Here is a 20310-nt window from a genome sequence, read left to right on the forward strand (position 1 = left end):
CATGTAAAAAAGAAAGTGCACCCTCTTTCAAATATATTTTGGAAATAATGCCAAAAAAAATATCCCATTCTTCCGAGGTAAATACAACTTCAGATGAACAACATGGCATATCATCATGTCGGGGTTTATTTGACAGAAAGTAAGCCAAAAATCAGAAGAAATGTGTGTTCGAGGCCATTTCCGAACAATTTACAGTCCTATCTATTGCAGTGAAAGCTTCAGTTGCATTGGCAGGAACCAGACAGCTCAAAAAAAAAAACTAAAGAAGGCTGGTAAAATATTGATTATTTTACAGTCCACTAGCCAGTCAATTCAGTGACCAATATTACCAAAGCATTATTATTTGTAAATGACATCTGCAAACTGTTGGGATTTTCTCTTTGACATACACACTGATGCATAAATGCTAGCAGGGCTCATCTATAAGGACTGCAATACTAATATGGGTTCTTCAAAGTGTGATCCATGATGGCCATCAGGGCCAGCCAAGTCTCCTGAGCAGTGGGGATGATTTGACTGGCAGGCAGGATGAAGCCAAAGCGGCCGGTATCCCTCAGCTCAAAGGTGTATGAGTACTTGATGCCCTGGTTGTACGTCCAGTCAACTGTGCCACCACTTGCTTGGTCTACAACAAAAATAAGTGATAATACTGTAAGAATAAAACACTTTAGTTCAAAATTCACCTCGAAATTGCACCCAAAATTAGTTTCTGTTTGGCCACAGCCCCCATGTAGGAAGAAATCAGCAACACCAACGATTTCCACAGGTGATAGAATGTAAGTGCAACCCCTACTCCAAAGAAGTATTTAGGCTGTTTGAAATCTAAACAAAAACACAATGCAATGATTGAATGAACCGGTGTTTCACTCAAAATAGAACACAGAAAACATCAAATGATGATATAGAATTTTAGCTGCTCAACTGTCCTGGGTCTTCTTTGTCATATGTCGTGTTTCATAATGTACCAAATGTTTTCAGTTGTTAAGAAGCCTGAACTGCAAGCAAGTCAGTCCATTACCCGGACTCCTCTGCCACAAAGCCATGCTGTTGTAGGCTAATAGTCCAGGATAGTCTTGTTGAAACCGAGATTTTCAAGCACATTTTTGCAGTCTGTTTTTAATTTTCATTTTATACAGTCTCCCAACTTTTTTGCAACTGGGTTTAGTCTTTTGTAAAACTTCCAGCTTTGACCAGCCGTGCTGTTTGCACTGTCCATGTTGCTTATAGATTTAATAAGGAAAATAGTCATATTTAAAATGGGAAGGTTTTCAAAATGGAACCAGTCTCTACAGTTAACCAGTGTTTCACAAACTCACAGATGGTATTGATGATGCTGCCGAATCTGTAGCGAGTGCCATACATGGAGGCCAGATCAGTGATGGCCTTCTGAGCCACTTTGTTCTGCAGGAAGAGAGCACCATATCACTTATTCACACTGCTGTTACATATTCTTACATCTCTAACATTATAGGCATTTTTTTGGTTTGGCACATTAGAATAAATCATGGAGGGGTTTTCATACCAGCTCAGCCTGGTCTTTGGCAGGACTGGATGTGTAGCCATAAGGGTACAGGAGCATCTGAGAGTATGAATGGATGGAGATGAAGGCCTTGATGTTACCATGGGACTTCACAAAATCCACAATGGACTCGACCTCTGACTCTGAGTGAGCCCTGGGACCATGGTAGGTGTCTGAGCAGGGGTCGCTGCTGGCACCAGGTCCTACATGGTGATAACAGTGTCAGAATGACTTGAGGGATGAAAAAACAAAAAATGGCTTGAGGGAAATCTCTATAAAGACATTGATGTCTACATTACTGTAATCAAATGAATGCACTAAAACACAATAAGCAAAATCTTGCCATGTTTTGTTCTATCAACAGTAAAGGAACAATACACAGCATGTAACCATCATATGACACAGCAATATTATTTTACCAGTCCATGGTTCGGACACACCTTCTCATGTGAAGGTTTCCTTCATTGATTTTTTTTTATAAAGTGAAAAATGATACTGTGAAATAACATTTGGCACGTTTTAGAAAGAAACTAAAGTATGAATAAGATTTATTGATTCCTTTAAGGAGCCATCTTTTGCATACCAAAATGTAGCCTCATTAGGGCATAATGTGGGTTACTTTTGGCATTTATGGCTCAGTTATGCCACTGACCAGTCTTATGTAGGCTTGATGGGTCCAAAGTCATGAGCTGGGCCTATCTTGCGTGATAGCATGTGTTGTATGGGTCAGGTGTGGCACAAATGTCATAAGTGGGTTTGACACAGTGGGTTCCAGCAAGTGTTACAAGTGCCAGCTTTGGCCCAAAGGCCAAAAGAAAATGCAGATTTGGGCCAAGCCTGAAGCATATGTGGCTGAGTTTAGGCTTAGATACGTAACCTGAGTCAGTACCATTATTTAAAACTATGTGGGCCAAATAGCAGATGTGGGTCAAACATTCTTCATTATCTGTATTTGAACACTTCCTTTACCTAACCAGCTTCAGGAGGCAGTCACTTGGAGCTTTTCCAACAGTCTTGAAGGAGTTCCCACACATGCTTAACATTTGTGGGCTGGTTTTCCTCTGCTCAAACTAAACAATCTCAGCTAGGTTTTTGTTTGGATTATCACAGAGTCTAGGGCATCTAATGCAGTCCTCCATGATTCTACTGTGTTTGTTGCTATTATCTTGCCAGTTAAGCATGCAGGTTCTGCCAACAGTGTCAGCATGGGTAAATTAAGCAAAAGGCAGTTTTGGTTTTCATATTAAGATAATTGAGCCAAAGACTCCCATATAATTAACTTTTGACTTACATCTGTAACAAAGCAGACGGCTTAAAAAGTAGTTGAAAATGTGTCCAGTTATAATGCAATAATGTTCTGTTTCTATGTGTAATTCAATCATAGCAGGTTCTTTCAAGTTACTTGAATGCATATTCTATGATTTAACATTGAGTAGTTATGTTTCTTTTCACAAGAGGGGTGTTTGTGGACCTTCTTGGCCCACCCATGCATGAGGGACCCTGAAAGCATCAATGTGGGCTGTAATCTGGGGGTCTGGAGCCTATCCGGCACTCAAACCTGGAACCCTCTTGCTGTGAGGCGAACGTGCTAACCACCACAACTTTTAATCTAAAAGTGAAATATACATTTTACTTCACTGCCTTAATACATAATTCCTCTTCTTATCTTATAGACTGATCATGATTGTTTAGTTCTCAAATTTAGAAAGTTGTAAAGTAAAGAAAAACCCGTTGATATATGTGTCTTAGTGTGTATTTTCCTTGTGACTTTTTCTACAAAACAAAGTGGTCAAAGGGATAGTTCGCCTCTTTTGACATGAAGCTGTATGACATCCCATATTAGCAATATCATTTATGAACATTGACTTACCCCCCGCTGCGTCCTGTGAGCCGAGTTCCAGCCGAGTTTTGGCGTTGACGAAGGTAGTCCGGCTAGTTGGCTGGGGCTAATGTAAACTGTGCAGACCGAAGAGCAAACCGAGCACCCCCCTGCTTCCGAGCAGTAAACACCGTAACAGGTGCGGCTATGGCTAGGTTGGCTTTATGCATTGATATCAAGGGAGGCAAAAATAGCGCCAAGCGATTGTGAGGTCTGACTTTTTCTAGATCGACGATTTTGTGATGTAAATGTATTACTCTTTTGAACGCATATTGTTTTGAGAAGCAAGACGCTTTATTTTTTTAGCCCCAGCCAACTAGCCGGACTACCTTCGGCAACGCCAAAACGAGGCTGGAACTTGGCTCACAGGACGCAGCAGGGGGTAAGTCAATGCTCATAAATGATATTGCTAATATGGGATGTCATACAGCTTCATGTCAAAAGAGGCGAACTATCCCTTTAAAGCCACCGTGACTATGATTTTGAATCCAGATCTTTTGTGCCATCTTGTGGTTATTATCATTCAAGAAAGTGGCGATGGAGCTTTCATTACAGTACCTTTTTTTAAATGTACTGTACAGAGAGAAAGACATTACCTCCAAAACCAGCATTCCAATTTCTGTTGAGATCCACCCCAACACAGCTGGAGCCAGGGTTGGGCTTCCTGGTCTTACGCCACAGACGGTTCTGGAAAGATCATATTACCCCAGTTTTCAAGTTGCTCAACATGATATCAAAATTTAGAGTGCTACAAGTTCGTAAAAATGTATCGCTATGACTGCCTCACAGAGGTGTGGGTGTAGTAGTATCCATCGGGGTTGGTCACAATCTCCAAGAAGATGTCCATCTTGTCAAGGATGGCAGTGAGGGCAGGGTCACGTCCATAATCAGTCACAAGCTGATGACAGAAATGCAAAAGACATAGTACAAGTCCAGCAGGTTAGTGGTCAGAGGTGGAAGAGACAGAAAACAAAAACGAAACATATCCAAACACCTTCTTGGCAAACCAGGTGCCGCTGGCCTGAGTGACCCACTCCCTGGAGTGGATTCCAGTGTCGATCCAGATGGCAGGACGGTTGGTTCCACCAGTGCTGAACTGAGACACAGGAAGGGAACAGAGCAGTCAAACTCCATTACACACAGTTGGTAAATATGGTTTTGGCCTGTTAAACATTTTTTATTCATTACATTTAGGCCCGTTTTGTTGTTTTATAAGAGCAGGTGTCACCATTTTCAAAATATTTTCTGGGGAGACTTCACTTTTTCTGGACTCTCTTTTACCTTGAGCACATTGAGGGGATGGCCCTGGTAGCTCCTACCGATGACTATCTTGCTGACTATGACTTGGTTCTCAGCCACTAGCATGTTCTGGAAACTGTAGATCTGAAGCACAGATTTAATTTAGATAGGAATATGCATTTATCAGCTATGCATAATTTATTATCAAGTCTTTGGATGTCACAAATTTGTTGTAAACTAGCAACCTAAGGCACATTATCCGTGTATTTGTCTGTTGCACTTTTTTAAAACTAATATGTTCAATTCATTTGAACACAGTAAATACAAGTGATTTGAAAGTTTTGGTATTATCAGACACAGTCTAGGCAATAGTATAGTTAAACACTGTTGTGCATTCAAAATATAACAGTGTATTATTGTGGCCAGATCATCCTTGTTACTTTCTATTCATCAAAGTCACAGATGTAGCAAAAAGTTATCTATGGTGAGATTCCTTCAAGGTGTACACTTACCTCACTAAGGGTGTGGTACCTGGAATAGTCAAAGCTGTCGGTGTTGCTGGGCTCAGCGACATGAGCTGCGGACCTCATCTCCTTCTGCTCATCATCCAGCAGCACCTGCAGAACACCCTGATTGAGTAATGTCTCAGAAACTCAAAACCCGGTACAAGAAGGAATGCAAACACCAGTAGGAACTCAATAGGATAGCTTGGACTTTAGGTGCCAGACTGTCCCCAGGTCTGACAGTGTACCTGCAAGTCTTCTATCATAATGGAGTAATGGATGTCCAGGCTCTCCAGGTAACCTTTGACTGACTGCAGGCTGTGGAAGGGAACTCTGACATCCACAGGGGAGGACACATCATTTACCCCCCTCCAGAAGTCCAACTGAAAGAACAAAAATATTACGCCCAGTTTAGTCTATGCCATTTGCGTATTTCTTTTGTTCGAATTTATTTCAAATGGTTAATAACCCTAAATTCCGTAATGTCCTCCAAGTTTTTGACAAGAGACAGCTGGACCTCATCCTTTGCAACAATCCGAAGCACCTGGTCCCTGCAAAAAGACAACCACAATCTGTTACTCAACAAGAAGTTGGCACACAAGGGGTGAAGTAAGATTACACAAAGTTGGTGGAAGTTGCACAGGGAAAGAGAAAAACATATGGTGGTGGGTTTTTTCTTTTGTTTGCTTTTTTTTTTTTGGTCTGTCTGACTTCCCAGCCATTTTGGTTTAAATATTTGGATGCCTTCCATCTGCCTGTAAGAGTTTTTCCTTGTTGGGGCAGCAAGAGAACATATCAAATCTGGAATGCCTGAAAAACTTTAGAACCCACTCGTAAAACAATCAGCCACAAAAAATGATTAAGTGTCCTATAAAATTAACCAAATGTGTTGGCACATCGGTACATTCCTTCATAAAATGCTGCCACAGATGAAAGCATTTGACAGGACATGTTAATTGCTTGCTAAACATAAAATTTGAGTCTTTTTGAATGAACATCTTGAAAAATATATCAACAGCAATTAAAGAGGGATTTTTTGGAGGTGGGTTAGAGGGAAAGACTGAGAGTGCCATTTTCAAATCGAGCTCACCGCACCATTTTACTGAGGCAATTAGAAGCAGATTTATCAAAGTCAGAAACTTAAAAATTGTTCAGTCAATACCCCTGGAGTGTCAGTACGCTCACTTTACCCATAATGGATCATTTTATTTTCTCAAATATGTACACAGCACTATACAGCACAGGAAAAATATTACAGAGGCAAGAGGTTATAGAGGTGCAGTTTGGAAAGTCTGTGCTGTTTCAAAAGCAAATGTTTGTTTTGGGTGCTTGAAAGCATCCTCATTTTATACCTAGTTCTCCAAACATTTGCAAAATTAGCTCAAATCTAGATTAGTTATATCCTGCGAAGAGGTTAGAGGAGCAGACCTGCTTACCCATCAAACATCTCCTTGCTTAGAACGGCCACAAAAAGCACAGGAAGCGCAAGCAGTCCCCTCATCATGGCCAGGCAGTGTGAACCTGACCAGACAGAACGCAGCCTTTTATGCAGGAGCGTGTCAGGTCATGTGTTCAAACCTTGCTCATGAACATTGATGTGTTCATGTCATACCAAGAGTTGCACCATGCGCTTACAGTTCATGTTTTGCACGCTGAAGTTGGTTTCAGTTGAAAAGAAAAAAGGAAGATTCTCTAAGATGTGCTGTTTCTTCATTCGTTTGTAATAAACATGTTTGGGCGCGACCACTGCGCTTTCAATATTGATGTATATTTATTCATATTCTTACAGGTTGAAAGCAGCAAATGATGAAAGAAGCCTTGAGATGACATTTGTTGTGATTTGGGACTAAATAAACAAAACTTAAGTGAATGGAAGGAATTGGGTTTAATCGTGTTGTTGAATAAGCCATGGATGAGGATAAATAATTCTTTTAAAAAGTGCCCTTTACAGATCACGCAGTTAGAATAACTAGGAGTACAAGTCTCTGTAGTTTTTGTTGTATTAATTACGCTGTACACAACCATGTCTAGAAAACCTTCCCCTTGCGTGCTGGTCACAGTAGAATTAGACAATGACACTTATGTCTTATGTCTCTAAATTACATAAGAAGTCATAGCTGGGTAGCTCATAGTTAACCTTGTTCAACCCCCACATGCAGTTTATGTATTCATGTATTGGAAAAAAAAAAAAGTCTCTTGGAAAAACACGATACAGTCATGAAACAGCAAGCTTCATATTCAACCAGATGAATATGAATCATATGAACCAGATGAATGTTCAATGCCTAATCTTAACCAGCTCCTTTTAATGCCTATCCTTAACCAAAATGTTGCAATATGTAAAACAGCAACCACAGTTACTGAAGTTACTTTAAAACATTAGTAATCTGTAATCTTTAATACGGTTGCCTGGCTGTCAGTGGTCTGTGTAGCGCTACCATCCGTCCCTCCCTATGTGGCTTTTGTTGCCAGTTAAAGCTGATGCAACAGTCGTTGCATGAGTCTTTCACAAAATGCGTTGGCACCATTTTCCGCTGTGTAGTTACTTTCATGTCCACCATATCTGTGAGACTACTTGCATATGTATGTATATACATCACACTGAAGATTTGGCAGAATGCTCTTTTGCAAATTGCACCTTGTACTTTTGGGACTGCCATTAGATTAGATAGATAGATAGATAGATAGATAGATAGATAGATAGATAGATAGATAGATAGATAGATAGATAGATAGATAGATAGATAGATAGATAGATAGATAGATAGATAGATAGATAGATAGATAGATAGATAGATAGATATTTAATTTTGAACATGAATAAAAAATGTATGTAACTATTTGTGCATACAAAAGAACGAAAAAAAAGAGAAAGAAAAAAACATTAAATCACATTAAGTGCTAATACATAACAAATATATATATTTATATATATCTAAATATATAACTACCCCATAAATAAATATATACCATATATACCATATACTAAGTTAATTACAATATAACATTTAACCCTATTCTCTTTATAGATTTATTCTTCATCATCCTCCGTTAACATACTTCCTCTTCCATGTACTTGTTTAAAAACATGTTTTTGTACCATTTTTTAAACAGATTTATATTTGCACTTTGTTTCATTTCTGTCTCCAGACTGTTCCACAAAGTCACCCCACAGCTCGATACGCACATGCTTTTCATGTTTGTTCAGACCTTTGGTTTTTTTAAATTTAGGTCTCCCCTTAGATTATGTCCCCCCTCCCTTTCACTAAACATTCCAACTGCATTCAGCTTTGATCTGTTGGACGTTTTTGTATATTTCTTTTGTTTTTGTAGCGACGCACAGCTGTGTCCAAGTTTCAGCTGAACAATGTGTCCCCCGTCTATCAGTAACAGCGGCAACAAAACACCCCAAAACCACAATGTCACCACCACCATTCTGAAAAGTTGGCACATGTTTGACCATAAAATCTTCCTCCGTAAAACCTTCCTCAGTTTGGTCACCTGCAAACATTAGTTGAACCTTAAGGTGTTGATTTTGAGGCATGGACCTCTTTCTCAGAGCATATGCATCAGGTTCATGGTTATGTAAATCTCCAACACAGTGTACACAGTGACACTGATGTTGCAGCTGATGGCAGACGTGTTGCTTCATGGTTTCTTAGTTCATCTTAATCATCTGAAACAAACTCCTCTCAGGTATGGATCCAAGATTGGGTTTTCTCCCAGACTTTTGTATCAGACCTTTCTGTACCTTGTGTCTATACGCTGTACCTTGTGTCTATACGTACAGCTGATGAAATGGTGACCATGGCATCTCCATTTGGTTGAAGAGCCATTTCTAAACAAGTGAAGATTCCAGTTCCTTGTTGGATTGACTAACAAATGCTGTCCATCAAACAGTTTTTATGCTGGAATAGAGTAGCTACCAGCTGCAATCGTTTCTGATCACTAACAGAATGTTAAGCCAAAAACTATTTTGGAACTTTTAATCTAAAGTTTTATTAGGATCGGCAGCAGCAGGGACTGCCTTGATCCCCCCCGCAACCCTAAACAGGTTGAATCAATTAGCCTAACAAAAATGGATGGATGCATGTTGTTCAGGCTTTTGATGCCAAAAAAAATTAGAAAAACTCATTTTGTCCTTCTAATCTATGTCCTTTAAGTATGTAAACCTCTGTCTGGAGCGGTATGTCTTCTGACTCTCCTCAAACACATATCATAAGATGTCAAACTATTCATTTAAATATTATTCACAGAAACATCATTATCAGTGAATAAGAAACTTAGAATGTTGCAATTCGATCTTATTGACTCTTTGTTGTTAATGTCATCTGACTCAGAATCTTTTTGTCATTTTGAAATCTCAAGACTGAATTTTGGTGCTTCTGTACGCTGTGCCATTCTTTCCTATCGTTATTTTCAAATGAGCTGCTTTCATTTTTAAGGAGGAAAAGACTGACTAAGCATTGTTTCATAACTGTGTTTCTCTTTATCAGTGTCCATTATCTGGTCTAAATTCTGATTAGATTTTCAGACGGGAATCAAATTGCTCAGCACAAAATTGTCTTCATCCAGAGTTTCAACTACTTTCTCGTTACCATTAGGCCAAAGCAGGAGTGTTTCCCACACATAGACTAATTCGTGGCGGTGCGCCACAGATTCAACACCGGCCGCCACATATTGCGTTTCGTTATTATTATTTTTTTTAACGCTATTTAAAAAATACTCGTATTCGTTAAGCTGCATTTCCTTGCTGCTCTCCCTCCGTCTCTCTGTCCCTCGCGTCTCTCTCGCATAGCCTACTCACACACACAGCCCCTCCCCTCCGTGCTTCCCTGGAAGCTTGCTAGCTTCAGCGTCGCGTTAGATTAGCTCAACCGAAAGAATTCACGAAAGGTTGGTATCACGTGCACCTTTATAAAATCACACATTAAAAAGTCCTATAAAAATATTTTATATTTTGAATACAATGGTGTCCCGTCCCGACCCGACCCATAGCAAACAAGCTATTACGCCTTCGTTATAGGGCTCGGGCACGTGACGTCACTACGTGAGCGGCGGCCATACTGGAGGCTCAGAACTGCTTTGTTTACATTGTTTTCCACTGCGCGCAGACGTACTCCCGCCTGGTCTCGGAACTTTCTTCGTTGGTTTATCTATTTTACTTATTGTCTTTGCCACTATGGTCGCACGTTGCTGTGTCGTGGGTTGCAATAGCGAAAGCCGTGACAGGAATGGGGGGGAAATCGTAAATGGTTTATCTTTTTACCGGTTTCCTGCTTGGAGGCGCACCCACGGAGACCAAGTGTCCGAGATAACAAAGCGTCGTCGACTAGCATGGATCGCTGCTGTAAGACGACCAAGCATAACTTTCCACTCAATCCCGGTGTCGATGAGAGTGTGTTCTCTGCATTTTCATTCTGGTAAGTTACAGACTTTTGTGTGCTGAGGTAAAGATCCCCACCTTCACAAGAGGACACTGTCAGTTGGAAGCAAGGGATGTCTTAATGGGTTAAAAGCGGAGGACAAATTTCGTGTGTATGCACGTATACATGACAATAAATCTGATCTTAATCTTAATTTAATGTGGAAAATACAAGGAAAATTGCCCATCTCCAAATTCACATGGAAAGGGCGATTGGAACTGTCAGAAACAATACACCTTTTTGTCAGCAAAAGTACCTATCAACATAGTTTTGCCATGCGAAGGTGAAGACAAAACATTCTTTGACAAGATTGTGTCTGTATGTTGTACTCTGACCACCATGAGCAGAAGTGTTGTGCAAAGTTGAAGTCGTCTGAAATAAATGTGCTTTGAGATACAGCCAAGTGTGTGTGTGTTTCATTATTTATTTACAAGTAGAGTAACATGACAAAAGTGTAAAGTGTCATTTTAATTGAAACTGTTGCAAAGTATAAGCACTGACACCGCATACTATATACGCAATTATGTTGGAAAGGGTGAGCTTCGGCAGTAAATCTTCGTCGATTTTTAAATTAAAAATCCATTCCTTGCTCGGTTTCATAAGGGTCCAGTCCGTTTATAACGCCAATCTTCTGTATGTACCGATCTCTGGCTTCCTTATGTAATGTATCCCGGTATATCCCACATCCTTTCTTCGATTTTAACATGCTTTTCTCTCACTTTTCTCTCACTGTTTGGTCCTTGATCTCTGTCGTGCCTCAGGGTTTGTTTACGAAATTGTGCCTCCAATATGGCGACCGTATCCCAGAATGCAACTCGTGTGCCCGAGCCCTATAAAGTTAACTAGTCGCAAATTTGCCGTAAAAAAAAAATAAAAATGTAGTTGGGTTGTCGAGGTCTAAACACTAGCAGCTGTGAATCAAATAAAGTAGTTTTTTTAAACTCCTACACTGAATGTTTGCTGCTTCAAGCCAGATGAGTATTGAAAAATATTTTCCGCGATTGAATAAGAGACGTGCGTGTTGATGAGGACCAGCCTGAACCGGAGGTATCAGTCTGAAACAGAGCTGAACAGTCCGACCAGTGTAATTAGCTATGTTATTAATTTGTTTACAATGAAGATGTGAAAATCTGCAGATAAGCCGCACCTGTGTTACCCACCGTGACACAGGTGTCACACATCCTTACGTCCCCCATAATTTTCCTTGATGGAGAAATTATCCAGGTTCTTAACTCCCAATGTGACATAATGCGCGCGGGTTGCGTGTTGGACACAGCGAATCTGATAAATCACGCAGATATGTTGTGGACAAACTATTGGAGAGGTGCGACATTTTATGTGTTCAGGAGACGTTCCTGGCTAAGCAGGATCTGGAAGGACTTAACTCCATACATGAAAACTTTCACGGGGTAGGCGAATCAACAACAGACTTAAGTGTTAAAGTTGTTACGGGGAGGATTCCAGGGGGTGTAGCCACGATGTGGAATAAAAAATATGACCAAGGAGTTAATATCATACGGTTGGGAGTTGACTGGGCTATTGCAATTGAACTGTGTTGTAATGATAAGAGGATAATAATTGTGAATGTGTACACGCCCTATGATGAATGTATACAAAATGAGGATGAGTACCTCAGTAGACTGGCGTTTATCATGGCATTTATACAGGACAATTCTACCACGTCTATTTATGTTGTTGGAGACTTGAATGCTGATGTAACTGATGTCAATTCCTTGTTTGGTAATCATCTAAACCAGTTTTGTTCTGACAGTGGGCTGATTTTATCTAGTAAAATACTTTTACCAAAAAATAGCTATACATATATAAGTGAGGCCTGGCATTCCACTTCCTGGTTAGACCACTGCCTTTCTACTATGGATGCTCACCACTCCATCAATGATATAAAAATAGATTATGATATGGCCACTGCAGACCACATACCCTTTCTTATAGTGTTGAACACAGGCAGTCTGCCTGTGTTGCTGCCTGTGGATAACAACACTGATGTTGGTAAAATAGACTGGTCAAAATTGTCTAGGGCTGACATTGATATGTATATCAGGCAGTCTGACGCTTTGCTGGGTAATATCAAAATCCCTAAAGATGTTCTATTATGTCGGAATATGAACTGTAATAATGTACAACATTGTAAGGAATTGTGTTCAATGTATGAAGCTATTGTGGGGTCCCTTGATATGTCAAGCAAGCCTCTGTATAGACACAGACCAAAAGTATCAAATGTTAAACCAGGGTGGCATGACCATGTTGAAGCACTGCATGTTGAGGCCCGAAATGCCTTTAAAAAGTGGGCTGTGGATGGGAAGAGTAAACATGGCTCCTTGTTTGAAGATAAAAAATGCACTAATGCCCGGTTTAAGTATGCACTTCGTTACATTAAAAGGAATGAAAATACTATGAGGGCTGATTCACTGGCAAGAAAACTGCAAAACAATAATGTTAAAGACTTCTGGAAAGAAATAAAAACTGTTAATAACTGCAAGACCTCCCTCCCCTCTAATATAGATGGTGTGAGTGGACCTGAAGAGATCTCACAGTTGTGGCGTAAAAAATACTCTGAGCTGCTAAACTGTGTAAAGAGTGACTTATTTACTATGGATACTGTAGAGTTTAGTAATGATGTTATTTTAACTCCTGATGAAGTCAATGAAGCAATGATCAAGCTGAAACACAATAAGGCCTGTGGTCTGGACAATATTACAGCTGAACATGTTAAATTTGCCTGTAAGAAATTATGTCCTCTGGTGGCTATGTGCTACACAGGTCTTCTAGTTCATGGCGTCTTACCTGATTCCATGCTTTCTGTTGTGCTAGTGCCAGTAATTAAAGATAAAGTGGGGAAGCTAAGCAGCTCAGATAATTATAGGCCAATAGCCCTGGCCAGTGTAATGTCTAAAGTACTGGAAACTGTGCTATTGTGTAGATTGCAAAGGTATGTTTCTATTACGGACAACCAATTTGGTTTTAAACAAAAGCTTGGTACTGATTTGTGCATCTATGCCTTAAAGGTAATTTTGCATAGATATAATACACAAAATACGACAATATTCACGTGTTTCATTGATGCCTCTAAGGCTTTTGATCGCATCAGTCATGAGAAATTATTTTTAAAACTGTCCAACAGTGGGGTCCCTGGTTTTTTAATTAGAATACTGGTTTATTGGTACTCACATCAGACAATGAGGGTGAAATGGGGTAATGTGACCTCTGCTCCCTTCCTTGTCACCAATGGTGTTCGACAGGGTGGAATTTTATCTCCTTTTCTTTTTAATATGTATATGAATGATTTGTCATTGTCTCTAAATATGTGTGGAATTGGCTGTAGGGTTGGTGACATAATAGTCAATCACATAATGTATGCAGATGACTTGGTCATCCTTAGTCCATGTACTGCTGGTTTGCAACAGTTACTAAGAATGTGCTCACAGTATGGAGAGGAGTTTGACATAAAATATAATGCGGATAAAAGTAAGATCATGATCATAAGAAGCAGAGAAGATAAACGATCACCGTTCCCTGCCTTCTATCTGGCTGGCACTGCACTCACTGAGTGCAGTGATATCAAATATCTTGGCCACATTATTGCTAATGACCTGTCAGATGATGGAGATATCTATAGGCAACGGCAGAAATTGTATGTGCAAGCAAACATGCTGTGCCGTAAATTTAGTATGTGCTCTGTGACAGTCAAGATCTCACTCTTCAAAGCGTACTGCACACCAATGTACACTGCACACTTGTGGTGCCACTACAAACAAGGCAGCCTTAGGAAACTTATGGTGGCTTATAATGACTGCATGAGGATGCTGCTGAGAATCCCAAGAAGGTCCAGCGCAAGTCACATGTTTGTCAGTGCTGGGGTACCTACTTGCGCAGCTGCGCTGCGTAAATTGATGTATGGATTTATGTGCAGGGTATCTGAGTCACATAACGATGTGATTGCTGTGATGGCTAGCCCTGGACGTAGCTCTGTAAGACTGCAGTCAAGTTTATGGAGTCACTGGCGAACATGCCTGTATATGAGATAGTGAGCTATGTGATATCTCTGTGTTTTATTTTCTTTTTTTCTTATTGTTCTTCTGTTTTTAACTATTTTTGATGTTTTGTGATGTTTTTTATGTGTGATATGGATCCCCCTGGGTCTGAAATAAAGAATTGAATTGAATTGAATATATGTCACATTACAGATCTCTGACTGTGGGGGGTGGTATTTTGGAAAAAAAATTCTGAAATGGGTTCTATGTGGTCTATTTAGTCTGTGTTATAACCCCCTTAATTTTCATTTAAGTAGAAGTGGGTCTGGGTTCTTAAGGATTAATACAATAAAGTTTTGTGTGACCAATTATTAACGAAGGAATAATTTTGAAGAATTTTTATTTTTTACCCCCCCCCTCGGCAGTGGGAAACACTGAGCAGCATTCCCAAATTAGACATTGTTGTGTGTGAAGCTTGTGAAACGTACTCTGAATTCAATTTTTGAATACTAGAAACTTAATTTCTTCAATGTGCTCATTTATTTCTCAGTTTTATGGTCTTCAGGAAGCCCAAAAAATCCCACCTAAAGTGGAGTTGCCATGCGGATTTCCTCTTTTTCACACGTGAACTGACAGTTTAGTATGGGTTCTTGAAAGTGTGATCCATGATGGCCATCAGAGCCAGCCAAGTCTCCTGGGCAGTGGGGATGATTTGATTGGCAGGCAGGATGAAGCCGTAGCGACCCGTGTCCCTGAGCTCAAAGGTGTACGAGTACTTGATGCCCTGCTCGTAGGTCCAGTCAATGGTGCTACCGCTGGCTTGGTCTACAATCAAAACAAGCATTGTGTTCACAGTTACATGGTTAGTATAAAGCAAGATTTCTCAGGATGCACCATAACAAACAAAAAAGTTCACTTTCAAATAACAAATAAAAAATAGTTCAGCAGTTTTACGAGTTTATATTCTGAATTCATCCAACTTAATTTCACTATGTTCTTTTTTTAAAAATCAAAGTAAACTGAACCTGCATCAGCTAAACTGCTGGTTTACAAATATATGTTTAACTCTCAGCCAAGGAAGTGTGAGCCGTATTACTCAAATACTTTCCATGCGATTGGTGCACCGAGTGTCGGAAGTGCTGATCTGACTTGTTTGAAGTTTGACCTTCTAACCATACATCATGCTACTTGTTTCATAAAACAAATATATTTCTGGGGAGTTTTAGCCAGAATGTAATGCATTATTTATGTTATATGTGCTAAGAATCTTTTTGAATAACATAAGTAAAGGAAACAATCCACTGCATATCTAGCCAACTTGAGGTTCCTGTACTGTACATTTTGCTGATGGTCCACGCATTCATTACATCTAGGCTGGACTATTTTGATGCAACTTTAGCTGGATGCCTATATAACACTGAAAAAAAGTCTTTCATTTGATTCAAGATGCTTTGGCCAGAGTTCTAACCGGTACAAGCAAGAGACACTGTTTCAGAATTCAATTTATTTCTAACAAGTTGTTATTACCACTCACCTCAAGCAAGTCGTGTGTACTCAGGGGTAAAAACTAGATTGAATAAATTAACGCACTGGAGTTGAAGGTAGGTCAGAGCACAATGCTCCAAGTTTCTATTTCAAGCTTTCAGGCTCTTCTCTCCGCTCCCAATTTGAATGCGTAATTCTGACACCCTCTTCTTAAAACACACCTCTTTGGAAGAGTTTATATTCAATTTACTGATCTATTTGTGTACTACCTTTTTTAATATGTTCCATTTGTATGTTGTTTTTTTTTTACCTTTCTGACTTTTTCCTTTCTTTTCTAATCAATTTATATGACTGCTCTATCGTCTTATTATTTGCTTTCTGAAAATTGCTTTTACAGCCGTTTAAACATTTTTCCCGTTATTCTGTAAAGCACTTTGGTACATGTGTGTTTGAAAAATGTTGATGAGGTTAAGCTGAGCTGTCTCAACCAGTGTTTTTTGTCTTCGGTAAATTGACTGACATTCCAAAGATGTTTAGATACTGCCGTTAAATTGGAAACAAATATTCAGATCAGAAGTTAGATTAAGACTATTGGTTCTACCTTTCAACCTTTGCACTTACAGATAGGAAAATAAGTGTAATAGGAGAGCATGAAATACTCTATAAAATCTATCTTTAAGTCGAATGATGTAAAACGGGACTGTTCAAACTTACAGATGACGTTGATGATGCTGCCATATCTGTAGGGAGTGCCATACATGGAGGCCAGATCAGTGATGGCCTTCTGAGCCACTTTGTGCTGCAGGAAGAGAGCACCAGATCACTTATTCACACTGCTGTTACATATTCTTGCATTTTTCTTAGATAGGCAAATCGTTTTTTTGGTTTGGCACATTAGAAAAAATCATGAAGGGGTTTTCATACCAGCTCAGCCTGGTCTTTGGCAGGACTTGTGGTGTAGCCATAAGGGTACAGGAGCATCTGAGAGTATGAATGGATGGAGATGAAGGCCTTGATGTTACCATGGGACTTCACAAAATCCACAATGGACTCGACCTCAGATTCAGAATGAGCCCTGGGACCACGGTAGGTCTCTGAGCAAGGGTTGCTGCTGGCACCAGGTCCTGTAAAAGAGCACGAAAAAACAAGAAAAACAGATTCCACTGTTTAGGAAAAAGGTACTAATGACACTACTCAGTGTGATTAAGTTGTTACTAATGGACGTGGTGCAAGAGTTCCCTAAAAGTGTGATAAATGTGCACAGTATGCGACCTGTAGTTATCTTATTCCAGCTGAACCACCAGCATTAAACATAAAGCTATTGTGCAGAACTGAAATATATATATATATATATATATATATATATATTTTTTTTTTTTTGTGCAGATATCTCAAAATGCAGATATCACCACTAGGATATCTGCCTTTTGAGGTGTTTCTTGTGCTCCACTAACATCTGAGAGAACGTGACAGATTTACACGAAAAGCAGTTGTTGTAAAGTGTTAAAAGAAATCATATGTGATGACTTTGTATAGTTCAGAAATAAAGGAGGACATTACTTCCAAAACCAGCATCCCAGTTCCTGTTGGGATCTACTCCGACGCAGCTCGAACCAGGGTTGGGCTTCCTTGTCTTACGCCACATACGGTTCTGAAAACATTAAGTTATCCTCAGCTTTAAGATACACGTTCATCATACATTCCATCATGATTCTAAATCACGCTTAACAAGAGACGTGATATTGAAAATCGGAGTGCTACAGGTTAGTAAAAATATCTCGCTAAGACTGCCTCACAGAGGTGTGTGTATAGTAGTATCCATCGGGGTTGGTCACAATCTCCAGGAAAATGTCCATCTTGTCGAGGATGGCAGTGAGGGCAGGGTCACGTCCATAATCAGTCACAATCTAATAAAAAAGAAATGCGTTCGAGGTCACAGTGTCAGTTCAGCAGGTTGTAGTCAGAGATGGCAGAGACAAAGAATCAAAATGTAATGTATCAATACACCTTTTTGGCAAACCAGGTGCCGCTGGCCTGAGTGACCCATTCTCTGGAGTGGATTCCAGTGTCGATCCAGATGGCAGGACGGTTGGTTCCACCAGTGCTAAACTGAGACACAGAAACAGGAAGAAGTTATCATGTGACTGTTTTTAAAAAAGTTTATTAAATGTTTTATTTTTGAAAAAGCACGAGTTTAATTTTGTTTAATTTATTTTTTGAAATTTCACAGATTTCTATTCATTTTGTGAATAGATTTTTATGGATGATCTTTTACCTTGAGCACATTCAGAGGACGGCCCTGGTAGCTCTGGCCGATGACTATCTTGCTGACCAAGTTGGGATTCTCGGCCACCAGCATATCCTGGAAGCTATAGATCTGAAGCAAAGACAAAATCCTGCTCTGAATGCACACGCATCAGTTGAGAATGCATCATTCTATAGTGGTGGTTGTTCTTGATGATCATCGCTTGGATGCTTAGAGGAAATGTGTACACTAACATCACTGATGCTGTGGTACGTGGAGTACACGTAGCTGTCTGTGTTCCTGGACTCAGTAATACGGGCAGCAGAGTCCATCTCCTCCTGCTCCTCATCCAGCAAGGCCTGAAGAACAATAACGTAATTCACATGAGTTGTGATATTTAAAAAAAAAAGCGATTCAAGAAAGTAACACAGTTACATAGTGTACCTGCAGGTCTTCAACTATGATGGAGTATTCCATTTCCAGGCTCTCCAGGTGACTTTTGACAGACTGCAGGGTGTGGGAGGGAACTCTGACATCCACAGGGGAGGACACATCAGTCACCCCCATCCAGATGTCCAGCTGAAACGACACACATATAACAAAAGTTCAAGGAAGTTCAAAGAACATGTTGCTTGATTCTAAAAGAGCATTTATAGGTAAGAGACCTCAAACTCCATCAGGTCCTCCAGGTCCTTGAGAAGAGACAGCTGGGCTTCATCTTTTGGAACAATTCGAAGCACCTGATGCCTGCAAGATTAAGATGTTTTAGAACATTTTAATGCAAAAAAATTGTTATTAGCTGAGTTTTTATCTTATAGAGCTTTATTGGCGTGCATGAAGTGGATACATTAAGTTGGAACAGGGATTGTTCTAATCATTCTAGATGTTCAGATTATACTCATCATGCAGCACAAAAAAAGACAGGAGCCCCAAAGTAACTGAGCCCTGAACATCCAGCTAGAATGATAAAGTTCTATCTTGTGTAACAAAAAGAGAGAGTCCTACAACTGATGGAATGCCCCATGCAAAGGTCTGACATCATCTTCATCAAGTCAGTCAATAAGAAACTTAATCAATGGGGGGAGCTAAAGCCTCTACATTTTTTTCCACTGATATTACACAATTTCATGTATCATGCATAGAAGCACAACTAACTGAGTGTTAAGGGACCACAAATACAGTTTTAAGCCATGCTCAGTCTTTAGAGTGTTATGTTGACCATGTAACAATGGTTTTTGCCATTGTTTGGTGTCTGCATTCTCTCAGTGCTCAAAGTTTGTCATTTCATTTGGTGGTAAAAAATATTTTCTTTTTGTCTTATTCTCGCTCTTGAGTTGCTTAAAGATAAGAATACATACATGAAATATATAAAACATGAGTTTTCTTACTAAGTCAAGTTCATAGTGCAATGTATTCAAAAATGTGCTTTTAGGAGAATTGTGCCATTGCAAAAGCTAATGACTGTACCGAACACTGCTTTCTCCACTTTGTATGAAGAAGTGGTGTACTTACAGAGCATGTCCACCTTACGTAGAAGTGAGAGGTTTTAGCAGGCCAACTTACCCCTCAAATGTCTCCTTGCCGAGAGCGGCCACAAATAACGTGACGAATGCGAGCAGCACCCTCATCATGACAAACGGTGTGAACCTGGCTGGGCCGAACACTGGCTTTTATTGCTGAGCCTGTCGTGTAAGGCGCGCCAACTGCGACCTTGCTCAGGGTGATAGAGGTGTGTTACCGGCTGCTCCTGTTCCCACGACAACCTAGAGATACCACACCGAAAGTTGTTCCACACTGCTCTGTATGTTTGACGAGGTGAACTTCTGTTCACTTTTCACAGAAAAGGACCGTCGTTCGATGCCAATGAGTCATTTTTGGGTTTGACTGAAATACTTTAGCTGATAGTTTGTGGTTTTATTAACTTTTCTGTCATTTGACCTCCAATATGTATTCATTCTGAGCTGCTCTCACATAATTAATTATATAATATAATTAATTATATAATTATAATCATAATTCATG

General features: G+C 39.8%; 2 protein-coding genes across 2 annotated transcripts in view; both read right to left on the bottom strand.

Annotated features, from left to right (window-relative positions):
* Positions 1-108: 108 nt before the first annotated feature.
* LOC142384344 (carboxypeptidase A1-like) lies at positions 109-6683 on the bottom strand. The gene is made up of 11 exons (XM_075470522.1): positions 6577-6683; positions 5610-5691; positions 5389-5523; positions 5150-5254; positions 4680-4781; positions 4393-4494; positions 4186-4296; positions 3995-4085; positions 1523-1722; positions 1317-1401; positions 109-625 (listed from the first exon to the last, which is right to left on the bottom strand). Exons 1-11 carry the CDS (start codon positions 6642-6644, stop codon positions 438-440), a joined length of 1269 nt encoding a protein of 422 aa, XP_075326637.1. The 5' UTR covers positions 6645-6683; the 3' UTR covers positions 109-437.
* Positions 6684-15038: 8355 nt separating this feature from the next.
* The window catches only part of LOC142384785 (carboxypeptidase A1-like), a 6034-nt gene continuing 762 nt past the window's right edge, over positions 15039-20310 (bottom strand). The window contains exons 2-12 of the mRNA XM_075471092.1: positions 19852-20051; positions 18954-19035; positions 18733-18867; positions 18543-18647; positions 18319-18420; positions 18051-18152; positions 17840-17950; positions 17604-17694; positions 16968-17167; positions 16758-16842; positions 15039-15383 (exon numbers count right to left, since the gene is read on the bottom strand). Coding sequence (XP_075327207.1) covers positions 15196-15383; positions 16758-16842; positions 16968-17167; positions 17604-17694; positions 17840-17950; positions 18051-18152; positions 18319-18420; positions 18543-18647; positions 18733-18867; positions 18954-19035; positions 19852-19919 — 1269 coding nt within the window. The 5' untranslated portion in view covers positions 19920-20051 and the 3' untranslated portion in view covers positions 15039-15195. The remainder of the gene's footprint in view (positions 15384-16757; positions 16843-16967; positions 17168-17603; positions 17695-17839; positions 17951-18050; positions 18153-18318; positions 18421-18542; positions 18648-18732; positions 18868-18953; positions 19036-19851; positions 20052-20310) is intronic.

Source organism: Odontesthes bonariensis, chromosome 7 (assembly GCF_027942865.1).
Source record: "Odontesthes bonariensis isolate fOdoBon6 chromosome 7, fOdoBon6.hap1, whole genome shotgun sequence".
Taxonomy (NCBI): Eukaryota; Metazoa; Chordata; class Actinopteri; order Atheriniformes; family Atherinopsidae; genus Odontesthes; species Odontesthes bonariensis.